General features: G+C 40.2%; 1 protein-coding gene across 4 annotated transcripts in view; it reads left to right on the top strand.

Moving 5' to 3' along the window:
* The window catches only part of SAMD12 (sterile alpha motif domain containing 12), a 492,848-nt gene that overhangs the window by 163,878 nt on the left and 301,408 nt on the right, over nucleotides 1–27,562 (top strand). For all 4 annotated transcript variants that reach the window (XR_003120918.1, XM_025395203.1, XM_025395204.1 and 1 more), the window contains exon 3: nucleotides 13,219–13,348. Coding sequence is in view for 3 of the 4 variants with exons in the window: in XM_025395203.1 (XP_025250988.1) it covers nucleotides 13,219–13,348 (130 nt within the window). In the remaining variant the exon portion in view is untranslated. The remainder of the gene's footprint in view (nucleotides 1–13,218; nucleotides 13,349–27,562) is intronic.

Below are 27,562 nucleotides of genomic sequence, written 5' to 3'. Positions count from 1 at the left end.
CCAAGTAAAGTTGTTTACACACACAAGCCTTGATATATTCATCATAGTTTAGGTTTACTAACCACCATCTTAGATGTCTTAAAGTGGATTGGACTCTTGCATTAGGTTTAAACTTGAACCCGCTAACTACTGAGAGTCCTTGACAACCTTATGAGTCTGTGGTCACAGCATGTAGAAATTTTAAAGTCCATTAATAATACTCAATATGGGCAAATTAAGAGAAAAAATCCTCTAGTCTTATCTCCTTTAAAAAAAAAAAAAAAAAAAAAAAAAAAGACACTACAACAGTGATGCCTTTAAACAGTGGTTCTCAAATTTATAGTCCCAGGACTTTGTCGCACTCTTAAAAGTTTTCAAGAACCTCCAAGAGCTTTTGTTTATGTAAATGATGCAAATATGGGAGAATAACTAATACATTGGTTAATAAGTATTTCAAATGATGAACTGACACCTGTTACTTGTTAATAATAAAAGTTTAGGCTTTGATCATCTATTCCATTTTTGTTGTCAACACATTGAGGACACTGCCTTTTGAAGGAAATATGAATAAGCTATAATTCCCAGTGAAAAAGACTAGGAAATGAAGGGTCTAAAATAGATCCCCTGTGCAGAAGAGATGAAAAAACTAATAATGCCTCTCTATATGTTTGGAAAAGTTATCTAAGTTCTTTATACATTACTGGTCTTTAGGGGCTCTTACACTATCAGAAGAGATTAGCATCAAATTTAAAAAGTAAGAAATAATCCAGGTGACATTAAAGCAGTGGTTAAAGATAGAAGAATGTGAAATAACACCATGTGCATTTAATCATTCTACTGCTTAGCAGAAAAGGTTTAAGTTTATTTTGGAGAACTTAAAACTTTAAGAGTTCTTTTCAATTAAATACAAATGCACTGTGTGTATTTATCTTTCTTTCACCTAAGGGGATGTGTATTCTTCTTTTACGTGGAAACTTTCTGGCAATGAGATGTCTTCCCCTTAGGAGGCATGAAGTTTAAGAGTCTTCTCTGTCATAAAATATGTAGGTCCAAACCCATGAATAATCACTAATATGTGGATTTTATAGACCATTCTGGAAACAGCATGCAAAAGACAAGATATGCTTTTAAAATTTTCTAACCACCTCTTTCCATGAAAGGAATAAGGTGACAGAAGAAGACATTATTAGTACTTTAAAATTAATTAATTCAAATATCAAGTATTCTATGAGCTAACCATTTTTCCTGATATTTAGTGACCTTTTTTGGGTGAATGAACATTAAAAACTGCTAAAGTAGACATTAATGGTTTGTTGTGTATATATGCGTTTCCTCCTTTTCCTTCTTCCTCTCTGTAATCTTGAGTAAAATGACACAATAGAAGTCAATAAAACAGAGGACTGGGAACTAAAGAAAGGACATTGCAAGACAGTAAGGGAAGAAATAGGCAGTTCTTAGTGTCATGAGAGTCTGTGTGAAGAGACCACCAAACAGGCTTTGTGTGAGCGATAGAGCTTGTTAATCACCTGGGTGCAGGCGGGCTGAGTCCAAAAGAGAATCAGCTAAGGGAGATAGAGGTGGGGCTGTTTTATAGGATTTGAGTAGGTAAAGGAAAATTACAGTCAAAGGGGGGTTCTCTGGCCGGTAGGAGTGGGGATCACAAGGTGCTCAGTGGGGTAGCTTTTTTGAGCCAGGATGAGCCAGGAAAAGGAATTTCACAAGGTAATGTCATCAGTTAAGGCAAGGACCAGCCATTTTCACTTCTTTTGTGGTGGAATGTCATCAGTTAAGGCAAGGACAGGGCATTTTCACTTCTTTCGTGATTCTTCAGCTACTTTGGGCCATCTGGGCATATACGTGCAAGTCACAGGGGATGCAATGGCTTGGCTTGGGCTCAGAGGCCTGACATTCCTGCCTTCTTATATTAAGAAAAATAACATAAAATAGTATTGAAGTGTTGGGGCAGTGAAAATTTTGCGGCGGTGGTATGGAGAGATAAAGGGCAGTGTTTCTCAGGGCTGCTTCAAGCGGGATTAGGGGTGGTGTGGGAACCTAGAGTGGTAGAGATTAAGCTGAAGGAAGATTTTGTGGTGAAGAGGTGATATTGTGGGGTTGTTAGAAGGAGCATTTGTCGTATAGAATGATTGGTGATGGCCTGGATGCAATTTTGTATGAATTGAAAAACTAAATGGAAGACACAAGGTCTGAATAAAAGAAGGAGAAAAAGCAGGTATTAAAGGACTAAGATTTGGGAGGACCTAGGACATCTAATTAGAGAGAGCCTAAGGGGGTTCAGCACAATCACTTTCTTGGTTGGTGACTTTCCAGGCTCCATCCAGGTTTTTGGGGTGCAGTTCAAGTTGGGCTGGTATCTGGAATGAGACTAGGACCTAATAAAAGGTCCACTGTGTGGACCTGTGTCCACACAGGAGCTCAAATGGGCTGTACCCTGTAGCATTCCAAGGACAGGCCTGAATTCTGAGAGGGGAAGGTGGCAAAAGCACTGTCTAGTCCTTTTCAAGTTGGTGACTGAGCCTGGTGAGGTGTGCTTCCAAAAGACCATTAGTCCGTTCTACCTTACCTGAAGATTGAGGAAGGTAAAGGATACAAAGGTTTCACTGACTACCAAGAGCCTGAAAAACTGCTTGGGTGATTTGACTAATAAAGGCCGGTCTGCTATCGGACTGTATAGAAGTGGGAAGGCCAAACTGAGGAATTATGTCTGACAGAAGGGAAGAAATGACCGTGGTTTGCTTCTTGGACCCTGTAGGAAAGGCCTCTACATATCCAGTGAAAGTGTCTACCTAGCCCAAGAGGTATTTTAGTTTCCTGACTCAAGGCATGTGAGTAAAGTCAATTTGCCCATCCTGGGCGGGGGCAAATCTCTGAGTTTGATGTATAGGGAAGGGAGGGGGCCTGAGAAATTCCTGAGGAGTAGTAGAATAGCAGATGGAATACTGAGAAGTGATTTCCTTGAGGACAGATTTCTAGGATGGAAAGGAAATGAGAGGTTCTAAGAGATAGGCTAGTGGCTTGTAACCTAGATGGAAGAGGTTACGAAATGACGATAGAATAGAATGGGCCTCTGAGGCTGGAAGGAGATATTTTCCTTGGTCTAAGAACCATTTGCCTTGTGTGGGAAGAGATTGATAGGTGGAAGTTTCAGCAGGGGATTAGGTGGGAGTGACCGATGTGAAGGAGGAAAACTGCCATGAGGGATAGAAGTTGGAATGCTAGCTGCTTTTTTGGCTGCCTTATCAGCATAAGCATTGTCTTAAGTGATGATGGGGGGAAGAAAATAGATTTCAGAAGTTATGAGAACTGTAGAGAGTGAGTTGAGCATAGTTTGTGATTTTGGGGGCCTCTAACAGTGTTAAAGCAGTGGCAGCTGCTGCCCGCAGACATGAGGGCTAGGCTGAAAGATAAGGTCAAGTTGTTTGGACAGAAGGGCTACAGGACGTGGTCCTGGCTCTTGTGTGAGAATTCCAACTGCACTAACCATGCTTAGGAAGGAAAGGAGTTGTTTTGTAGAAGTGATTGGGATTTGGGAGATTAGCCGGACATGATCAGCAGGGAGAGCACGTGTGTTTTTATGAGAATTATGCTGAGATAGGTGATAGATGAGGAAGAAATTTGGGCTTGACTGAAGTAATGGGGGCTGTCTGTGAAGCCTTGCAGCAGTACAGCCTAGGTAATTTGCTGAGCCTGATGGGTGTCAGGGTCAGTCCAAGTGAAAGCGAAGAGAGGCTGGGATGAAGGGTGTAAATGAATAGTAAAGAAAGTATGTTTGAATAATGGGTTGTGGAGGGAGGTATCGAGGATAGGAGAGTATATGGCTTTGGCACCATGGGGTGGATAGGCAAAACAATTTGGTTGATAAGGTACAGATCCTGAACTAACCTGTAAGCCTTGTCTGGTTTTAGGACAGGCAAAATGGGGAAATTGTAAGGGGAGTTTACAGGCTTTAAAAGGCCATGCTGTAGCAAGTGAGTAACAGGCTTGAATCCTTTTAAAGTGTGCTGCGGGATGGGATATTGGCATTGAGTGGGGTAAGGGTGATTAGGTTTTAATGAGATGGTAAGAGGTACATGATCAGTCGCCAAGGAGGGAGTAGAGGTATCCTATACTTGTGGGTTAAGGTGGGGGGATATGAGAGGAGGATGCGAAGGAGGCTTTGAACTGGGGAAAAGGGGGCAATGAGGTGTGGCTGTAGCCCAGGAATAGTCAGGGAAGCAGATAATTTAGTTAAAATATCTTGACCTAATAAGGGAACTGGGCAGGTGGGGATAACTAAAAAGGAGTGCATAAAAGAATATTGTCCAAGTTGGCACCAAAGTTGGGGAGTTTTAAGAGGTTTAGAAGCCAAGCCGTCAATACCCACAACAGTTATGGAGGCAAGGGAAACAGGCCCTTGAAAAGCAGGTAGGGCCGGGCGCGGTGGCTCAAGCCTGTAATCCCAGCACTTTGGGAGGCCGAGACGGGCGGATCACAAGGTCAGGAGATCGAGACCATCCTGGCTAACCCGGTGAAACCCCGTCTCTACTAAAAAATACAAAAACTAGCCGGGCGAGGTGGCGGGCGCCTGTAGTCCCAGCTACTCTGGAGGCTGAGGCAGGAGAATGGCGTGAACCCGGGAGGCGGAGCTTGCAGTGAGCTGAGATCCGGCCACTGCACTCCAGCCTGGGCGACAGAGCCAGACTCCGTCTCAAAAAAAAAAAAAAAAAAAAAAAAAAAAAAAAAAAAAAGCAGGTAATGTGGAATTGGTAGCCTCCATATTGATTAAGAAGGGGACGGACTTACCCTCCACTGTAAGAGTTACCCTAGGCGTCTGTGATGGTCCAGGAGGCTTCCAGGGTGATGGGGGAGCATCAATCTTCAGCCACTAAGCCGAGAAGGTCTGGGAAGGAGTCAGTCAGAGAGCCTTGGGCCAGAGTTCCAGGGGCTCTGGGAGTGGCTGCCCGGTTATTTGGACAGTCTGATTTCCAGTGGGATCCTGCACAGATGGGACACAGCTTAGGAGGAATCCCAGGCTGCGGGCATTCCTTGGCCCAGTGGCCAGATTTCTGGCACTTGTAGCAGGCTCCTTGGGGAGTAGGTTCTGGAGGAACCCCTGGTAGCTGCGTTTCAGGCATTTGGAGTTGTGTGCTGGAGATGTGGCTGGTGTTTGTCTCACAGTGGAGGTAAGGAATTGCAACTCAGAAATAAGTTGCTCCTTGGCTGCCTCTATTATTGTACACCTTGAAGGCGAAGTGCATTAAGTCCTGTTGCGGATCTTGAGTGCCAGAATTAAATTTTTGGAGCTGTATTTAATGTTGGGAGCAGATTGGGTAATAAAATAAAATGTATATTAAGAATAAGATGGCCTTCTGATCTTTCAGGGTCTAGGGCTGAAAAGCGTCTCAGGGTTGCTGCTAAACGGGCCATGAACTGGGCTGGGTTTTTCATATCTGATGAAAAAGAGCCTAAACACTAACTGATTTGGGAGAGGTCGGATAAAGAAAAAGGAGCATTATACTTGACCATGCCTTTAGCTGCAGCCACCTTTTTAAGAGGAAATTTCTGGGCAGGTAGGGGAGGGCTAGTCACGGAATGAAAGTGTAAGCTGGACCGGGTGTGAGGAGGGGAGGTGATGAAAGGATTATAGGGTGGGGGAGCAGAGGCTGAGGAAAATTGGGACCTAGCTTAGCCTAGCGAGGAGGGGAGAGGTCAGATGGGTCTGTAGAAAAGGAAGATTAGAAAGACTCAGCGACACTTGGGGTTGGGACTGAGGGGACAGGCGGGAGGGAAAGAAGGAAGATTAGGGACAAGTTGCATTGGCAACAAAGACTAGGGAGGGACCAATGTGTAAAAGAATGCATGGACGTCAGGCATCTCCATGTAAAATAGGCGTGCCTAAAATAGGCACGCCTATTTTACGACAAGAATTATTTAGATCTTGTAGGATGGAAAAATTGAAAGTGCCATTTTCTGGCTATTTGGAACTACTGTCGAGTTTGTATTGGGGTCAAGCAGCATTATAGAAGAAAATAAGGCATTTAGGTTTTAGGTCAGGTGTGAGTTGAAGAGGTTTTCAGTACTTGAGAACACAGGCTAAGGGAGAAGAAGGAGGAATGGAGGGTGGAAGGTTGCCCATAGTGAAGGAGGCAAGCCCAGAGAAAAAGGAGAGTAGAGACACGGAGAGAAGGGGTTGGGGGGTTCTTGCCCTCTAGAAAAGTGGGAAAGGCCGGGCGCGGTGGCTCACGCCTGTAATCCCAGCACTTTGGGAGGCCGAGGCGGGCGGATCACAAGGTCAGGAGATCGAGACCATGGTGAAACCCCGTCTCTACTAAAAATAGAAAAAATTAGCCGGGCGCAGTGGCGGGCGCCTGTAGTCCCAGCTACTCGGGAGGCTGAGGCAGGAGAATGGCGTGAACCCGGGAGGCGGAGCTTGCAGTGAGCCAAGATTGCGCCACTGCACTCCAGCCTGGGCGACAGAGCAAGACTCCGTCTCAAAAAAAAAAAAAAAAAAAAAAGAAAAGTGGGAAAGGGGTCGGGACGCAGAGATAAGGGGTCAGGGCATGGAGATAAGGGGTCAGGGGGTTCTTGCCCTCCAGAAAAGTGGGAAAGAGTACAGACATAAGGGGTTGGGGCATGGAAATAAGGGGTCAGGGCACGGAGATAAGGGGTCAGGGCACGGAGATAAGGGTCAGGGCATGGAGATAAGGGGTTGGGGGGTTCTTTCCCCCCAGAAAAGCTGAGAAGGGGTAGAGACAGGGAGAAAAGGGGTCGGGGGTTCTTGTCCCCCCAAGAAAAGCGGTGCTTGCTGCTAAGGGTGAAGAACAAAGACAGGCGTCCCTGCATGGTCAGACACCTCTGAAACATGGGTGAATTATCAGGCAGGAATCTCCACGTGATTAAACACCAAGGGAAGACTGTCTTCCCAAGTCTGTGACTGGTGCCGGAGTTTTGGGTCCATGGATAAAACGCATCTCCTTTGTCTCTACCACAAAAGGAAAGGAACTGAAATTAAGAGAAGGGAAAGATTGAAGTGTGGCATCAAGATTGAAAGGAGAAAGAGGTAGAGGGATAGTGAGAGAGGTTGGAGAAGAGAGTAAAAAGAGGCCGCTTACCAGATTTAAAATTGGTGAGATGTTCCTTGGGCTGGTCAGTCTGAGGACATGAGGTAGTAGGTGGATCTTTCTCATGGAGCAAAGAGCAGGAGGACAGGGGATTGATCTCCCAAGGGAAGTCCCCCAATCCAAGTCACAGCACCAAAATCTTATCCCAGGTTTTGGCACCAAAATGTCATGCGCGTTCCTGTGAAGAGACCACCAAATGGGCTTTGTGTGAGCAATAAAACTTTTTAATCACCTGGGTGCAGGTTGGCTGAGTCCGAAAAGAGAGTCAGCAACGGGAGGTAGGGGTGGGGCCATTTTATAGGATTTGGGTAAGTAAAAGAAAATTACAGTCAAAGGGGGTTGCTCTCTGGCGAGTAGCAGTGGGAGTCCCAAGGTGCTCAGTGGGGGAGTTTTTTTGAGCCAGGAAAAGGAATTTCACAAGGTAATGTCATCACTTAAGGCAAGGACCGGCCATTTTCACTTCTTTTGTGGTGGAATGTCATCAGTTAAGGCAAGGACAGGGCATTTTCACTTCTGTTGTGATTCTTCGGTTACTTCAGGCCATCTGGGCATATATGTGCAAGTCACAGGGGATGCGATGGCTTGGCTTAGGCTCAGAGACCTGACACTTAGAGCTTGCAAACACTTGCTTATAATGAGATACTAAAAATATGTTTACACTTTTTGAAATTTGGCCATAAAGCTTACTTTGTCCTGCCAATGAAGGTAAACAGTCTAAGCATTCTCTATTTTTTTATAATCAACCAACTGGGCTCACCTAGTTAAGAGTTTGTACAACCATTGGGATCTTACAATTGTAGTGTTCTCTTATAAATCAAAGCCCAGTAAATTAAAAGAGAATTTATATTGTAAAGCAGATAAGCTAAGGGATAATTGAATCACAAAATAAAAATTTAACTTTAAAGGCATTTTGCAATAGTTCTTTCAATTTCAAACTTCTTTAAAGCATTTAATTATTCTGTTACTTAGCAGAAAAGCTTCAAGTTTACCTTGGAGAACTTAAAACTTAATGTTTCAGAGTCCTTTCCAGTTATTAAATACAAATCAGAATTACTGTAAAACATAACTGAATTTATTATATAAGAGTAAATTAAAATAGAAATCATTTGCCAGAAAAAAGTAATTTGCAAACAACCTTTCTCTCAAGAATGTGTATTTTGCATAAAGTGAGTTCTTCCTGTGAAACAGAAAGGCATCAGAAAGGAAAAGCATCTGAAATGTACTTTCAGTTTGTCTGTAGCAAGGCCAGGACCAATTCAGAAAGGAAATGTCTGGAATTCTGCTTGGTGTCACTATGCATAGGGGTTAAGATAACAAATTGCCTTGGGCCTGTTTCAGGGCAGCAAAATAAACCAAAATTGTCTCCAGGGTTGTAAATTCAGAGAATGATGTGGTAGACATGAACATGGAGAAAGAGAACTGGGGCAAATGTTTTTTTAATGTTTGCCGTTGGGCAAGATGTTTTTTTCTTATGAGTTTACTGTTTCTAGTAAATGTGAAATGCTTTATTTCTTTGCTTTATGAACTATTATTATTTAGGCTTAGGCCCCTACAGCGGGATAAAAAACCCAGCAGCATATCAGAGAAAGTCATTGTCTAGGGATGGCTGTGAATAGAGTGTAGGTGTTGGATGTTGAGGAAAGGAGGCGGTTGAAGGCGTTGACAGCTCTGCCTCTCCTTTCCTACCTTCAGTGGGACAATATGTTGAATTCAACTGGCATGGTTTAACATGTACTTCTTGTTGTTCTAATTGCACATGGAAGTAAAGTGTAAGCTCTTTAAATGAATCAGATTATGACATTCACTCCCAACATTTGGTAGCTGTTGGGGATGGAGGAAATGTTGATGGAAGGGGGAGTAACTGAGGTTGACCCTGGGTGCTACAAAAAGAAGTTCAGGCAGAACAAATCAAAGTCAGCTCTGAGAATCCCAAAAGAAGAAGCAGACTGGGGTAACTGGAGTCATTACAGCTCTTAAGGTGTGGCAAACTAACAGTAATTTTATTAAAATACCAAGGCTAAGAATCACCTGATAAATGGTATCAATACTTTTATTACCATCTGATTAAGAAGAGACAAAAGGTAGGAATCTTTATTCCCCTCATTTTACTTATTATGCCTGTTTACATGGAGTCATTTCTGTAGGTTCATACCATCTTAACTTTTTTTTTTTTTTTTTTGGAGACAGTGATTTTTATTTTATGAGACAGTGTCGCTCTATCACCCAGGCTGGTGTACAATGGCACGATCTCTGCTCAAGGCAATCTCCACCTCCCAGGTTCAAGCAATTCTCCTGCCTCCCAAGTAGCTGGGATTACAGGTACATGCCACCATGCCCGGCTAATTTTTGTATTTTTAGTATAGATAGGATTTCACCATGTTGACCAGGCTGGTCTTGAACTCCTGACCTCAGGTGATCTGCCCGCCTCAGCGTCCCAAAGTGCTGAGATTACAGGCATGAGCCACTGTGCCCAGCCTCATACAGTCTTAAAAATCTATGCCTAAAGTTTTGAGTATATGCTCTTACTAGTATATGCCTACTAAGAGCATATGCTGAAGGATAAAGCAAAGCAGCTCCTTGAGTGTTAGCCTCAGAAGCTCTGAATTCATGATAAAAGGAAAACTTAGAACAAAAGTGTCAGGCCTCTGAGCCCAAGCCAAGCCATCGCATCCCCTGTGACTTGCACGTCTGCCCAGATGGCCTGAAGTAACTGAAGAATCACAACAGAAGTGAAAATGCCCTGGCCCGCCTTAACTGATGACATTCCACCACAAAAGAAGTGAAAATGGCCGGTCCTTGCCTTAAGTGATGACATTACCTTGTGAAAGTTCTTTTCCTGGCTCATCCTGGCTCAAAAAGCTCCCCCACTGAGCACTTTGTGACCCCCACTCCTGCCCACCGGAAAGCAACCCCCCTTTGACTGTAATTTTCCTTTACCTACCCAAATCCTATAAAACTGGCCCACCCTTATCTCCTTTCGCTGACTCTCTTTTCGGACTCAGCCCGCCTGCACCCAGGTGGTTAAAGAGCTTTATTACTCACACAAAGCCTGTTTGGTGGTCTCTTCACCGGGATGCGCATGACAAAAAGCATACAGGGTGGGCTTGTGAGGATGCATTCTGAGTCAGCTTGGTGTGTTTGGGTAAATCTCCACCTGAAGCCCAGTTGAGGCTGAGTGTCCTCCCTTTCCCAGGAAATGAGCAACTTAAAGCATGACCTTCCAAGAAGGAAAAAGTTTAGTATATTAATATGTAAGCAACTTTATCCTTCTGCCTTTCCCTTCCTTGCTTACAGCCTTCTGTGACTGGTTTACAGGAATTTTCAAAAGATGTGATTAGCTTTACTGGCAAGAGTTTCAGGGTAATGATGTGTCAGCTATAAACTCATTCAGCTAATCTGAAGGAACATTTGTAGAGCAGGAAAGAACTAGATTCAGAGGTGCTGACTTGTGAAACCTGGTGGTAAGTGATTTCTAGCTAAAAGATCTAAAATTCTAGTTTCCTAATCGTGCAAAGGAAAGGACGTGATGATGAGCAAAGAGAAAAAGAAAACCTAAACATCATCAACAATAAAAATATTTATTCATTTATACCCTCCATGCCCAACGTCTTCCTCTCTCATCAAAATTAGGCAAAGTCAGTATGGTTTCCCACAGAGGTTAGAGGGAAAATGGCTGCAGCCCATTACCCTAGTATGAAGGGCTGCAGGCATGTTTCATTAGGAGCCATGTAGGCACAACACACAGCAGTGTAGAGAAGCAAGGGCTGAACGTGAAAGTCACTGCTGATTAAATAGCAAGCTATGTCTGTGAATGCTGTTTCATTCATTAATTCATTCACTTAATCCTTGTGGATATACACGACATCTGCTGAAAGCAAGACACTCTGGGGAACACAAAATTATAACAGAGCTCACCCTCCCAACATCACCACGTATTCCATTTACTAGGATTGCAAAACAATTTACCCCAGAACTTAGCAGCATTAGACAACTGTTTATGATGCTCATGGATTATGTGGGTCAGGGATTCACTCAGGGCACTGCAAAGATGGCTTGACTCTCTATTGTGGTATCTGGGGGCCTCGGCTGGAAGATTTGAAGGCTGGTGGCTGGAATCATCCGAGGCTTGTTCATTCATTTGTCTGGTCATTGGTGATGACTGTCAACTGAGACCTTAGCTGGCAAATTGGCCAAAACTCCTACACATGGTCTCTCCATGTGGCCTGGGCTTCCCCCACAGCATGATGGTGGGTTTCCAAAGGTCAGTGCCAGAGAGCGAATCAGGCAGAAACTGTGTCTTTTTTATGACCTAGCCTCAGAAGTCACATAGCATCAATTCCACTGTACTACATTGGTCAGGAAGGTCACATACCCTGCTGAAATGGAATCAGAGGGAGCATCAACCCCACATGTTAGTGGAAGAAGTAAATGTCAGTCCCGTTGAATGAAAAGCAGATACATATGTATGTGTATATATGTCTATATGAAAACATACATATATGAATATATGGACATATATAAAATCATCTTTGGAAAACACAACTACCACAATTAATAAAAGAAAAATATCACAGTACAAAATAAAAAGTGATCTGCATTGTGATTATTGTGAAAGCAGTGACCTAAGGACTCATATGACTGGAAATATACAAATAAAAAAAAAACACCTGAGCGTTGTGCTTTCCAACCTTGAATCGCTTCCATATTGCTTCCACTGTTTTCACTATGACTCTCTCATCATCTGCACCATTGTTTCTTTTTTTTACTAAAAATTGGCCTCTGGGATAGTTGTTTCTTTAAACTCAAATTTGTTTAAAAAGCTAAGAAGATATTGCTACAGAAAATAAAATTTATTTTGCCATAATTTGTTTGCCATCAAATAAAGGGTAACTTTAAATGTACTAAAAAGTTTTTAAAGGTTATTAGATGCTAGATATACTGCTTTTTTTTTTTTAAGATTCTGAGACTGAAGCAAGCCATTTCTTTGCCAAGGAAACAACAACAACAAACATGTCAGCAGGTGTTACAATCACACTCCTACCAAATGAAGGCTCTCCCCTTGCCTTAATCTGAAAGATTTGATAGAGAAGTGGAAGGAAATGATGCCTATGGTGAAGAGCAGGGATAATAATGGCCACGTCCTTGTACCACCCAGGAGCCTTCAAACAGCTTCCGATAGGATGGCTTTACTTTCTTGGCAAACACTGATCCAGCATGATAAAAATTCTAGATAGTGAAGCATTAATCTGTCCAAAACCAAATTCCTGGGATCTCTGAGGGAGACCATCATCTGGCATGAAATTGATGCTTATTCACTAATAAATGTATTTGTAATCCATCATTTGTCAAAGGCTAAGCTCTTCTCACTCCCTCTGTGTGTGTGTGTGTGTGTGTGTGTGTTTGTGTGTGTGTGTGTGTGTTTTCCTCATTAATACTTCCCTGAAAAATCCAATGAACAAAAAAAAGACCTTGACTAGTTGGCTTCTGTATAAAGCCTAACTGCCCCCATTATCTTATTACTGCTCTCCACATCCTGGTGGAATTGACTTTTTGCTTCCCCAGTTTGGTATAACTAATGCTCCTGACCATTTCAGGGCCACCGCAAGTCCAGAGCCCCCAGGCAGACTTGCAGTTCTTAGTATGCAGTTATCTAAATCCAATAACATTCATTCCTAAATTATTATTAGCACTTCCAGGAGAGTGTTGTACTAGGCTCTAGAAAAGTCAGGGACAGCAAGAGATAAATACCTTCTTGGAATACAAAGAAATGCACTTGGGGCCACAGCTATTTCTCCCCTATAATGTAATTAATTGCTTAGCAACCCCTTGTTTTTTGCTAGAGTATTCATTAAAAAACACTGCTTCCTAGGGATTCCTTGGCATTTTTTCTCAGCAGAGATGGTTAGATCATTTTCACAGCTTCCCCACCTGGACCTTTTCTTTGTGCTTTGCAGCAGTATTGAGAAGGTCTGCAGAGGTTAGGAGGAAGACAAGAACTAGTTATTTATCTTTGGGGAATCCAGTCTGTAGCCTTTAACACACTCTTAAGACTTTTCACTAGAGTGTCTTCCTAGGCATGGGGCCAGCATTGACAGATCTTCTTTTCCTTCTTTATTTATAGTCAGCTACAGTGAAGCTGTCTAAACCGGTGGCTCTATGGACCCAGCAGGATGTCTGCAAGTGGTTGAAGAAACATTGTCCGAATCAGTACCAGATCTACAGTGAGTCATTCAAACAGCATGACATAACTGGTAAAGTATGCAGTATCCCAGATATTTCACTCCCTTTCTTTCTCCCAGTCACGATGGCCTTTCCCATACCCTTACCAATGAAACAATATCTTCTTGCTGAAATTTTCTGACATGGGTTTACTTTCAAAGGGATGATAAATTCCAGATCCATGTGAGCCATGCTATTTAACAAACATACATGGTTATTATAGAAAACTGTGAATTTTGAGCATCCATTGTAAAAGTATATGGGAATCAGGGTGCAGGATTGGGGGATCCTAGAGGAAATAAGAGCACACCAATCAGAGAGAAAGGAAAGAAGAAAGTCTTTCACATGAACTTGGCTATGGAATCACTATGTAGATCTTCTAAGTAGAAAAGGATTCTAAGTAGGAAAATGCTTTTTAAAAAATGTTTAAGAAAAAATGTTTAATGTATATTGACTTCTTTGACTGGGTGAGCTATATACCTGTATCCAATCACGTGAAAGAGTCCAGGGGAAAAGTCAGTTTCCCTGACACTCCTGTCCTCTGGGCATCTGTTTCCCTGTTGACCATCTTCTAGTATCTGCACCTAGCAATGTTGCAAGTTTCCGAAATGGAATATAATAATACTAACTCTCTGCCCTTGGGATGAATACTTTCAAGGCACAGATCACGATTCCATTTAGATCAAGGGTGTTCAAATATTACATGTGGAGGTCAATAAGTACTTGAAAGCAGAAAATAGAACAGGATAGTGAATCATAAAGGACCTTCAGATCAAGTCTCTCAATTGGGGGACAGAGTGGGCAAGATGGAGCAAATATGCCCACTGTGGTAGCCCATCAGAGTAAGGGGGCTTTTCCAGACCTTGCCTGCCCTTTCACCCTAAGATTCTATTTGTATGTGGCCAACACTTCTCTTTTCCTTTCACAAATGGTGCAGTGAAAGATAGGACTGAGGATACACTCTGTAAACCAAAACTGTATAGCTTCAAGGGGGAAACAATGTTAAGAAGTCGTTTCTAGTCCAGATCTTTTTTTCTGAGAAAATGATTTCACTCTGGTGGTAAAGTGACTTGTCATGAAATAGCTGAACACTTTAGATGACAAACCTCTTTCCAAACCCATACGTTCTATCATGACAAATCCTAATCTCTCTTGGTCTGTTCACCCCATTACTATGAAAAGGGACTTGTTAAGCAGAAAGTATTTATTTTTGCAGTTCCGCTCTTAGGCTGTATCTGTGAGATCTAGGGCAGGTCAGTTCACCTTCTTAGAAGAGGTCTTAGTCGGTGGTCTTCTAAGTGCGTTTCATGGACGTGGCCAAAGGGACATGGGTGTGCTTTGGGTAGAGGCGGGTGTGTGAACCAAAGCCGCTCCCTTTATGTCTGTTGTATATATTTGAAACACACAGAAAACTTGATTGATTTTGAAAACTTGATTGATTTAAAAAAAAAAAACTTTTTAAAACATTTAAGCACTAAATGTTTAAAAAAATGCTGAGCTAGATGATCCTAGATTCCTGCCGACCACATTGATATGTCTAAATATATAGGGAAAACACCCAATTGTAGCTGAAGCTGAGTTAACAAACAAGAGAGTAAAATCCTTCTATTTTAAATATAAAAAGGGTCCTTTATGCATTTCTTCTCTGCCACTCCCAACTAGAGCCAATGGCCCTTTTGGATGAAATCTATGAAATTCGGAAGGCAGCGTGGGTACTTAGCTTCGATTCCAAGTGTCTACATTTCATTTTCTTAGTTCCTCCCTTAAGAGTATAAGAAAAGCCCATCTAGGGTCAGTTATTCTACTCCTAAACGTAATCAATCAGTTAGTAACCATTTGCCTGATTATGGTAGCCTTCATCAGATAATGGCTGCTTAATGTTTCTTAATGCCTGTGCGATAGTAATGGCAAAGCCTTTTTCATGATCTTATTTGAAAGCAGTGTTATCTTTTATTAGGGGTGAGAATTATGAGGTCCCCTTGAGGGAAGGATAAGCATTTATAATGGTTTGAAGAGGATGAGCCTTACACTCCTCAGAAATAAAGATTCATGCTTCAGTGCGTATGGAATAAATGGTCCCACTTCCCAAGGTTTTCTGCTAAGTGACATGAGGACAGGAGTGTGGAAATGAGGTATGTATTTCCAACAGTTGTCGTATGTTTTTGGTGGCAGACTTGGTCTTCATGAAACACACCTGGTATTGGGAAATCATAACTTTCTTGGGATCTTGGCAAGCTGCTTAACCTGGGCAAGTTACTTAACCTCACTTCCTCATCTCCAAAATAAAGATAATAGTACCTGGCTCAGAGAGACATTGTGAACATTAAGTGAAATAATATAGGTAAACCACTAAGCTAACAGTTTATTGACTCCTTTTACATGTCGGCATTGTGCTATTATTCATGTCAGGACTCACCTGGAGGTGTCGAAAAACATGCTGTTATTTCCTTTTAAGGGCAGCCTATTTTCTGGCAAGAAGAAGAAAGCAGGGAATTATTTGGGGACTTAGGGAACAGAGAGAATGATTTCAGATTAACTTTTGGTCTACATCTTTTTGACATTCACCTGTTTGAAACCTCAGAAGACCACTCTCTTCCCCTGTTCTCTGGCCCCTGCCTCTCTAAGAGTGAATGCAAAATACCCAAATGATCACAAGTGCCAAGTGGCCAGAAAATAGCTTTCAGAACTTCAGCCAGTGTGCATTTTTTTTTTTTTTTTTTTTTTTTTTTGAGACGGAGTCTCGCTCTGTCGCCCGGGCTGGAGTGCAGTGGCGGGATCTCAGCTCACTGCAAGCTCCGCCTCCCGGGTTCACGCCATTCTCCTGCCTCAGCCTCCAGAGTAGCTGGGACTACAGGCGCCCGCCACCTCGCCCGGCTAGTTTTTTGTATTTTTTAGTAGAGACGGGGTTTCACCGGGTTAGCCAGGATGGTCTCGATCTCCTGACCTTGTGATCCGCCCGTCTCGGCCTCCCAAAGTGCTGGGATTACAGGCTTGAGCCACCGCACCCGGCCGCCAGTGTGCATTTACCAGCCCTATGATGCTAGAAGCTGTGGGAATCCCAGTACTCTTGGAGGCTGTGATGAAAAGGGCAAAGAGGTTTGTGAAACTCAAGATGTGATGACAGAGCAAACCTCACCAGGCTATGCAGACAGGAGAGTGACTTTAGAGAGGACAGGGGAATGGTTACAAGTACCAGGTCGCAGCCCAGAGCTGCATCATAGCCTTGTGATTTTGTAAAGGTTGCTGGGTGCACGTCAGCTTTCTTCACCTGCAGAGGAGGAGATGCTAATAGTATCTACCTCATAGTGTTGCTATGAAGGTAGTCCACAGTCACAATGAGCATACAATGCATGTGAGCTGCTGCTCTTTTCCAAGTGTTGCCCTGATGGTATCTGTGATAACAAAACGATACACACAATGTTGAATTCATCCAGCTTTATTATCCTGGGAAAGGAGGGAAAGGAGCATCTATGGGAAACAAAACATTCTGGGCTGGTAAATGTCCTGTGCTACTCTTTAAGGCTGAAGAAAAGATTGTTCACGTGTCTCTTATTTATGCTTAGATTCTCTTGAGTGCTGCTGTTCTTTTATTTTTCTTAAAGCAAGGATCTCCTATATCATGCTCATTGAGGAAGCATGTTATATCAGTGTTGTATACAAACATCTCTTGATTTAGAGGCACGTGGTCCGGGGATGGTAAATAAAAAAGACATATATTAAATGGAGAGAAAAAGAAGAGGAAAACAGAGAGACATTTTCTGCTCATAGGTCTGAGTCAAATCCTCCCTGCCCTCTACCCCAGCCTTTGACATGTAATAGAAACATGATGCCACATGATGCCACACGTTAGTTTCTTGTCAGTAAAATGATAATATTTATCTTAAAGAATTTGGGGGAAGATTAAATGGGATGATGAATGTGAAGGGCCTAACTTAATGACTAGCTTAATGGCTCATATAGTGGTTATTCATTCATCCTTTTAGCAAGTATTTATGGACTATCTACCATATACCAGGTTTTCAGAATATAGTGGTAAATAAAATAATCGTGATCCATGTAGGGAAAAAATTGTGCTTCCACGGAAAGCTGCATTGTCATCTATAGCACAACATTTGGGTTATCTAATTCTTTGATTCTAGGGAGCAACTTTATAACTCTGTGAGTTATAGATAACAGAGAGTAATACAATATAATTTTTGTCCATTGACATGTAAATTCTGTTCCATAGAGGTTCAGTTGACTTCCCTAGCCACTGTGGAAAAGGTGAGTTTTACCTCCCATTTACACATTTATTTCAGTCTTCCTGATCTATAATTGTGTCTGCTGTTCAGGTTCTCCTTTGAGCTGGTTTTAACATCTTGCCAGTTTCCTCATTAATAAGTTAAATTAAAATCTTAAAGATGTGTTCACTTCCGTATTTGTATGACAGTCATGATTTTAACCTTTTCTGAAAATTACCCTGTAACCTCAGTAGTTGTTTAAATTGTCTGTATTTGTTTTTACAAAGAGTTCTACTATATTAACATTTGTTTCTGTGTTTATTTGAAGAACCTTAAATTCTAAACAGAATTTTCCCTTAGGTGCTTCAAAGTCTAAGAAAACTTTAGACATATTTTAACCTATCAGTGTTCAAAATCTTTTGCAATATCAACATTTTTGGTAATTTTATTGTGCCCAGGAGATACCTGCTCTTTGGCGGCAGATGTGTTTAATCAGAAGAGAAGCTACAGTAGTCCCCCCTTATCTGCAAGGGAGACATAGCAGGACCCCCAGTGGATGTCTGAAACCATAGATATTACCAAACACTATTTATATAGTGTACACATACATACTTATGATAATTTTTTTAATTAGGTACAATAAGAGATTAACAAGAACTAATGATAAAATAGATCAATTAATAATAATATACCATAATAATAATTAGATAAATATCTCTCTCTGTCTCTTGAAATATCTTATTGTACTGTACTCATCTATTTTCAGACCACAGTTGACCACAAGTAACTGAAACTGCACGAAGCAAAACCTTAGCTAAGGGGGGTGCTGCTGTACTAGTAGCATGAACTCCCTGCAGAAGCACACTTTAAAAAGAACAAGATGGTTAGAACACTGGAGAGGCATTAGGATATATAGACTGAAATCATGAGATTAGGTTTGAAGCAAAGAAATTTGTGTATGTTTCTGTGCTTGCAAGATTCTGTCCCTAGTTTTCTGAGGCCTGGCTTGAAATGCTGATGAGGAGACTCTACTGGGGCCAGGTGTAAGCTCACAGGCACTTTCAGATTCTTTTATGCACAGTCGAGCATCTCTTCAGGTTTGAAGTTTCTTCCTGTGGTGGTTGCTAACATCACCTCATCTCGTTCGGCTTCAAATCCTCTGTCTGTGAAGGGTTCCTTCCCCTGCCAACTTTAAAGACTTGTTTTCAGAGGTGAAGCACTCAGAGCTCCCCAGAATATAAAATATTTTTTAAAAGCTGCTTTGAATGTATAAAGGGTTTCCTTGGTCTACTTCATGGACAAAACATGGGTATCCTTTAGATGTCTGCAAGAATAAATAGTTGTCATATGAGTATCGCTTACAAATGATTCCTATTGATTTATCATATTTCTAAATGATCACCTGCAAAATAGATGTATGCCTCTGGTCCGTTTTTTATGCTGCAACTATCACCCACTTGTACTTCTTTTCCTTTTAAAAAATATTCTGAGATGTAGCACCTTGAAATTGGACAGTTCTGCGTATGCTATTGAGTAAAGGGAAAAATCACTATCATTTTAGGACCCTTGGAATGTGGCTCCATGCATTTGCTTACACTGTTCTCTTCAGTGCTGATTTTTCTGAGCTGTTCTATTCCTTGATCCTTCTGCGATTGTCTTCCAAGTCTTTTATTATGGTTAGAGTTCCCTGTAGAGACCAATGGGGTCTGTAGTTAACAAGTGTCAAACGAACTAGAATAATTACTTTCTGTAATGCACTTAGGAGAATACTACTTAGTAGAATCCAGTATAACCAAACAAAATGTAGACATATTTAACTATCCAGTGCATCATCTACACATTTTCTCATCTTTATCACTTCCCCTCTGGATATTGTGTTCTGCTTTCCTATATCTTTGTATTTGTTTTTTCACATTTCTTTTTTGTGTGACTGCTCTATACTCTTATTGAAACTTGAGCATAATTTTATATTTACATAGTAAAGTTTCTGATATGATTAGAGCATAAGTTGTTTCTCCTAGTTTTCCAATAGAGCCATTGATTTTTCATTTTAACCCCTTTTAATGGAACACTTACTAGCTTTCTAAATTATAAACTTACTAACTTTAAAATATATAATTTATTTCTCAGCATTCTTAAACCAAGGGTACCGCACTTTGTTTTCTTGATGATCCAGGGGAAAAGACCTCTGAGTGTTGGAAACAACTTTAGATGTCATCCAAAGATTTATGGGGTCAATTTAAGAAAAAAACAAAAAGACCCTTTCAATGAGAAATAAACTCAAGTGGTAGGTCAATGGACATCAAAATACCAGCTCCATTCCTGATAAAAGTCTTTGGAGAGTGTAATTTATATCTGTAGACAAATTTATTTACTAAGAATGTTTCCTCTCTAAATGGATCATCCCAGTCACCAGCACAACTGAGCACTGCCTCTTTTAAGGCTTGGCAGAAAGCAGACTAGGTCAGAACACAGGTCTCAAGTGAGGGCAGAACATGGGACTGGGCTGAACGAGTACCAAATGGAGGGCAGGAGAGAGGCCAAGAGCATTAGTCAGGAAGTCCCTCCACAAGGGAATAGGAAGAATGGAGGCTGAGTGTCCCCCTTACAATATAGCTACATGTCCCCCTGTGTACCCTTTCTGACATCCCTACTGTGTGTTTGGACAGCCTTTGCTTCAACACCTCCAGGGATGAGCATTTTATAGTTTTAAAAAGCAGTCTGTTTTTCCGTTCAAGATGTTGGATTATTGTGGCGGTGATGGTGGCAGTGGCAGTGGCAGTGGTGGTAGTGGTGGCTGTTGTCAGTGGTGGTGGTGATAGGGGTGATGGTGATGGTGTTTGGTTTTGCCTGTACTCCCTCCTCCTTCAAGCTGAAGGCCCGCTGAACTACTTTGAAGGGTTCGCAAATGTCATACTCACTACCATCCTGACACCCACCCATTCACCTGAATAATTCAGTTTTCCTTCTGGCTTGAGTTTTAGATACCACCTCCTATAGAAAGCCCTCCTTAGTTCTCTTCATCTGGGTTAGGTATCTCATCTCTAGTTCCCAGGGTAAGGCTCTATGGTAAGACTTATCACAGTAAGTTGGTAGTTGAAAAGTTTAATAAGAAAGTTTATGTTGAAGTTTGACTGAAACACACCCCTAGGTCCTGCTTAGGTTCCCAGGTTAGAAACTCTTGCTGAAGAAAACTCCTGATGACTGCCCCCATTAGATTCTTGCTTCCTGGCATCAATGAAGCATAATGCTATCTTCCAGTCCCTTCCTTCGTTCTAGTGGACTATTTATTGGATATCCCCAAACGCCTCCTCCCAAGTTCCTATTACCAAATACAACATGTCCAGGTTTCAGACACACACAAAAAATTACAAAGCATGCCAAGAGGTAAGAAAATAACAAACTGAAGAGACAAAGTAATCATCAGAACCAGATTCAGATATGACACAGATGTTAGGTTTATCAAATAGGAAATTTAAAGTAAATATGATTAATATGTTAAAGGCACTAATGCAAAATGTAAACTATATACCAGAACAGATGACTAATGTAACAGAGAAGTGGAACTAATAGACAATCAGAAGAAAATACTAGAAATAAAAAACACGGTGACAGCGAATAAGAGTGCCTTCAATGGGATCATCCGTAGACTCAACACAGCCATGAAAAGAATCAGTGAACTTGGAGGTAAATCAATAGAAACCACCAACACCAAAATGCAAAGAGTAAAATGAATGAAAACAGCAGAGCAGAACGTCCAGGAATTGTGGGATTATATTAAAAGATGTAACATATGCATTACTAGAATGTCAGAAGAAGAAGAGAAGACAGAAGAATAGTTCAAATAGTAATGACAACAAATTTCCAAAATTAATCACAAACATCAAAGCACATATCCAAGAATTTCAGATAACAACAAACAAGATAAATATTTGAACTGCTTTACACACACACACACACACACACCCCAAAGGTAAAATTTTGAAAGGAGTCAGATTTTAAAAACAAACAAACATTACATACCTTAGTTACAGAGAAAAAGAGATAAGAATTACAGGATACTTCTAATGAGAACCTCTTAAGCAAGAAGAAAATGAGTGAAAACTTTAAAGGGTTGAAACAAACAAAAAATTAGCCAATTCTATATCCAATAAAATTATTCTTCAAACATAGAAGAAAAGTAAGGAAAGACTTGCCCAAACAAACAAAAACTGAAGCAATTCAGTGTCAGCAAACTGCCCGGCAAGAAATAATAAAAGTTCTTCAGGCAGAAGAAAAATGATATAGATCAGAAACTGGAATCAATAGAAAGCAAGGAAGAATGTCAAAAATGAATAAATGAAGGTAAAACAAATTCCTTTTTTTTCTTATTAATTGATCTAAAAGCTAACTGGTTAAAGCAATAACAACAATAATACACTGGATTTTATACCATAGAGTTAAGTAAAATGAATAACAGCAATGTCACAAGGGATGGAAGGGAGGAATAGAGAATGCTTTGTTATGAGTACCTGCAAATACATGTGAAGAATAGTGTTATTTGAAAGTGGACTTAGATTACTTACATATATTGTTAACTATAAGGCAAATACTAAAAATTTTTTTATAAAGGAAAGATCACTGGTGTGTTGAGAAGATAAAATGAAATGGCATCAAATACTCAGTTAAAATCAGAAAAGGTCAAAGAAAAAAGAGTGAAACAAGAGCAATGAATAGAAAAGTATAAAGATGGTAAATTTTAAGTCTATCAATAATGACCTTAAATGTGAATAGTCTTAACACAGTAGTTAAAAGACAGAGATTGTCAGATTAGGAGCAGAAAAACCTAACTATATGCTCTCTAGAAGAAACACACTTTAAGGACACAGGTTAAAAGTAAAGTATTGGAGAAAGATGTATTACACAAACACAGTCAAGAAACATATTGAGTTGAGACAATGCAGACTTTAGAACAAGAGTTAAAAGAATAAAGAGGGCAATTAGGCCGAGCGTGGTGGCTTATGCCTATAATCCCAGCACTTTAGGAAGCCAAGGCTGGTGGATCACAAGGTCAAGAGATTGAGACCATCCTGGCCAATATGGTGAAATCTGTCTCTACTAAACATACAAAAATTAGCAGGGCATGATGGCATGCACCTATAGTGCTAGCTACTCAGGCTGAAGCAGGAGAATCGCTTGAACCCGGGAGGCAGAGGTTGCAGTGAGCCGAGATCATGCCACTGCCCTCCAGCCTGGCAACAGAGCGAGACTCCATCAAAAAAAAAAAAAAAAAGGCAATTACAGAATGATATAGGGTTACATTCTCCACGAAGACATAACAATTCTAAACATTTGCACTCTTAACATAGAGCATCAAAATACATAAGGCAAACACTGATAATATTCAGGTAGAAATTGATAAATTTACCATTACCATTGTAAACTTCAACATCACTCTCTGATGATGTGAACAGCATTGTCAATCAACGAGACCTAACTGGCATCTAGAGAACACTTTACAGTATGTATGTCCAATATACATTCTTCTCAATAGATGCAGAGAAAGCATTTGACAAAATTCAGTGTTGATCCACAATTTTTAAAAAACTTACCAGAAAAGTAGAAATAACAGAAATCTTGATAAACAGCATTTATGGTGAACTTACAGATAACATCACCCTAAATAGTTTAAAAAAAAAACATTCTCTGCAGAATTTGACAAGGACATTAGCTTTTCTTACCTTATTTTTTAAAATTTATTTTTATGTGTGTGTGACAGAGTCTTACTCTGTCACCCAGGCTGGAATGCAGTGGCATGATCTTGGCTCACTGCAACCTCTGCCTCCCAGGTTCTCCTTCCTCAGCCTCCCTAGTAGCTGGGATTATAGGCATCTGCCACCATGCCCAGTTAATTTTTTGCATTTTTAGTAGAGACAGTGTTTCACAATGTTGGGTCAGGCTGGTCTCGAACTCCTGACCTCAAGTGATCCACCTGCCTCAGCCTCCCAAAGTGCTGGGATTACAGGCATGAGCCACCGCACCTGGCTACTTACCTTCTATTAAATATTGTTCTGAAGACCCTGACCAGTGAAATAAAGCAAGAAAAAGAACTAAAGACAAAAAGATTAGAAAGGAAGAAGTGAAATTATTTTTATTTATAGATCAAATGGTTTATATAAAAAACTGTATGATCTAGAGGTTGAGTGTTATCTAAAATACATGGAACCAGAAGTGTTTTCAGTTTTGTATTTTTTTTTGGATTTTGGAATATTTGCAGAATACATACCAGTTGAGCTTCTCTAATCTAAAAATTTAAAATCTGAAGTGCTGCAGTGAGCATTTCCTTTGAGCTTCATGCTGGTGTTCAAAAAGTTTTGGATTTTGGAGCATTTCAGATCTTGGATTTTCAGATTAGGGATGCTTAACCTGTACGAAGAAAAAAAAATCCTACAAGTACTAATAATATAACTTACTACACGAAATACAAGATTACTATGTAATAGCTAAACAAAATATATCTAAGACTCTACACAGAAAACTGTAAAACGTTGCTAAGAGAACTTAAAGATCTAAATAAATGGTGAGATATCCCACACTTGTGGATTAGAAGATTCAGTGTTAAAATTCACAATCAATATAACACCAGATTTTTTTTTTATTTTACTTTAAGTTCTAGGGTACATGTGTACAACATGCAGGTTTATTACATATGTATACATGTATAACACCAGATTTTTTAAAATAAAGTGAACACATTGATTCTGAAATTTGTATGGAAGTGCAAAAACGTTAGAGTAGTGAAACTCGTATGGAAAAAAGAACAAACTTTTGAGGACTTGCCCACCTAATTTTAAGAATTACTATAAAATAACAATAATTAAGATAATATGGTACTGGAATAAAGACTAACTTGTAGATTATAACAGTAGAACAAAATAGAAATGCCATAAATATACTCACATATATATGGCCAAATGTTTTTCAAAAATCGTGCCAAAGCAATTCAATGAGAGAAAGGGTGGTCTCTTCACTACAGGGTACTGGAATAACTGGATAAATGAACTTCAGCTCCTGCATCACACTATACACAACATTTAATTCGAAATAAATAATGGACCTAAATATAAAACTTAATCCTATACAATTTCTAGAAGGAAGCTTAAGAGAACATTTTCACACTTAGGGATAGGCAAGGAATTATTAGACATGTCCCCAGAAGCACTTAGTTTAAAAGAAAAACATTGATAAATTGGTCTTTTTATTTCTTTTCGTTTCTTTCTTTGTTATTGTTTTTGAGACAGGGTCTTGCTCTGTTGCCCAAGCTGGACTTGAGCTCTTGGCACAAGAGATCCCATGGCTCCAGCCTCACATGTAGCTGGGATTACACCAGCACACCACCACAATTGGCTTCTAAATTGGTCTTTATCAAAATTGAAAGCCTTCTGCTTTTCTAAGAATCCATCAAGGGAATGAAAAAGCCCAGCCACAGACAAGAAGAAAGTACTTTTATTATATATCTAAAAAAGAACTTGTATACAAAATACATAAAGAACATTTAAAACTCAAGAAGATAACCAATAATATGGGCAAAAGATTTGAAACCATACTTCACAAAGAAAATATAAGAATGGCCAAAAGGCACATGAGAGTATGCTCAGAAATATTAAGTCATCAAGAAAATGCAAATAAAACCCACAATGAGATAATACTTTTCACCCAGTAGAATGGCTTAAATTCTAATACTAAGCCATACCCATTGTTGCTGCGGACGTCGCACACATGAATCTCTTGTATGTATGTTGTATGTGAGTATAATATGGAGTCACCCGATTTGAAAATGTCAAGTTTCTTATGAAGTTAATCACAAACTTATGAGATGATTCTGCAATTCCACTCTGAGGTTCCACCCAGGAGAAATGGAAACGTATGTTCTTAAAAATTATAGTCCAATAATTTCAAAAGTATCCACCCAGGAGAAATGGAAACGTATGTTCTTAAAAATTATAGTCCAATAATTTCAAAAGAGATTAGAATAGCCAAACATTCTAAACAACCCTTATATCAATCAAGAGGAGCATAAATGAATTGTGTGTTCATACCAAAACCTCTACTCAGCTATAAAAAGGAACCTATTACTGATGCATGCAATGTGAGTGAATCTCACATTGTGCTCGGTGAAACACGTTAAACACAAAAGGGATCATAATATGTGATTCTAGTCATATGGAATTCTAGAGCTTGCAAGATTAACTTGCAGGGATAGCAGTCTGATCATTGGTTGCCCAGAGTAGGGGGTAAAAGGGAGATTGACTGTAAAGGGGAGTGAAAGAGGTGAAAATGTTTTGTATTTTTGTCAAGCATCATCTACTTGATATTTCAAATATGTGGGATTTATTGTATATAAATTATGTCTCAGTAAAGTTAGTTTATAAAAACTTGTGTACTTTTCCATTTTTTAAACTACATACCGTTCTTAAAATGAAAAGATAAAAGTGTTATCCTACATTTTTTCTATTCTGTCTATAGGATCATTTATATTAAAGATGGATGGACAGATGGATGGATAGATGGATGGATGGATATGGTTTTATATTTATCCATAATATAGATAATTATAGATAAAGTTTGAAAATCCATGTTTGCATTTTTTTTTTCACTGAAAGGATAATCTGAAGGTACCAAAGCATTCTTATAAAGAAAGGCATGGTGTTGCCTGTTGTTGGGAGATGACTGCTGACAAAAGAACAATACTCTCTTGTCTTCTCCTTGAAATTCTGCTCGTCTGAGTCTTCATCAGTGCATCCAAGACTTTTGGATTTCATAGACAAGTTAAATTACAGAAAGCGTTTTTGCAAATGACATACAGTTGCCACCTTTTGTATTTTGCTGATTAATATTTTTTAATTAAAAAGTACCCTCACCACCATTTTATAAACCAAAGGAATTTTAACACAAAATACTCATGATTTCAAGACAGGTTTTTGCTTGAAGAAAAAAAAAACATTATTTTTATTTCTCCCATTTTCATCACAGAACAGCCCCAATTTGTAGGCTCACATAAGAAAACCACTGCTCCAAGGACACATTTACTGATACTCTAAATTCAAAATGTATTTAGTGATAGTATTTGACAGGAAAAGAGTGGAAATTGTCACTAGATGAACTATTTGTTTCATAGATCAGAACTAGCAGGAATATTCTTACTATGGGAGCAGCCTTGCTTTAGAAAATCCCTGACATCCTTAATAATGCCCATCGTTTCTTGGAGGTTTTCTATGTGCAGGATGCTCTGCTGAGAACCACATGGACTCTAGTTCTGTCCAGTACATGTGATGCCTGTCCAGTGCCTAGAACTGTGTGTAGAACTCCTCAGTACTAAAGAGTTAGTGGCTTTCAACAATCTCGCAAGCTATTGCAGGTGAAGAAGTGAGGCTCAGAGTTCAATGGGTGACTCGAGGTAATTAGAGGAGCTGAACACTTACCATCAACAGAACCCACCACACAGGCTTGTTGGGAGGATTAAGGAGTTGAAACCCAGACAATATTTAGAACAGTGCCTAGCACATCAAAGGACATCAAGAAATATTACCTATTATCATTACTAGTCAATCATTAGTGAATTGATAATCATTTAATGACACCACTGTGAGCCAAACGCTGTGCTGAGAGAGACAGACCCTATCCCATTGCTGTGAAATATTATATAGAAAAGCAGGGCATCATGATGTCAGGTTGCAAGGGACCTCCTTCTGTCTCCTTCTTTTCACATGAACAAACAGAAACCCAGAGACTAAACTGATTTGTACAGGGGCACCAGAAAATGTTCAAAGCTTGGTGACACGGCTGTGGAAGAACAGGAGACCCATTCTTATGAAAAGTCCATTAAGTTACTTCACTTAGAAGTAACCAGGGTGAGGTTCTGAAATGGACAAGACATTCTTTTCATGGGTGTGTTTTTCCAACCAAATTTGAGGAGCAGAATGAAGCCCTTATAGCAAGGGACTTGATCTCCTACTGCCTCACCTTTGACCAGATCCAGTTTTGGTT

This window comes from Theropithecus gelada, chromosome 8 (genome assembly GCF_003255815.1).
Source record: "Theropithecus gelada isolate Dixy chromosome 8, Tgel_1.0, whole genome shotgun sequence".
In the NCBI taxonomy this organism is placed as follows: Eukaryota; Metazoa; Chordata; class Mammalia; order Primates; family Cercopithecidae; genus Theropithecus; species Theropithecus gelada.
This window is presented reverse-complemented; position numbering and strand designations above follow the sequence as displayed.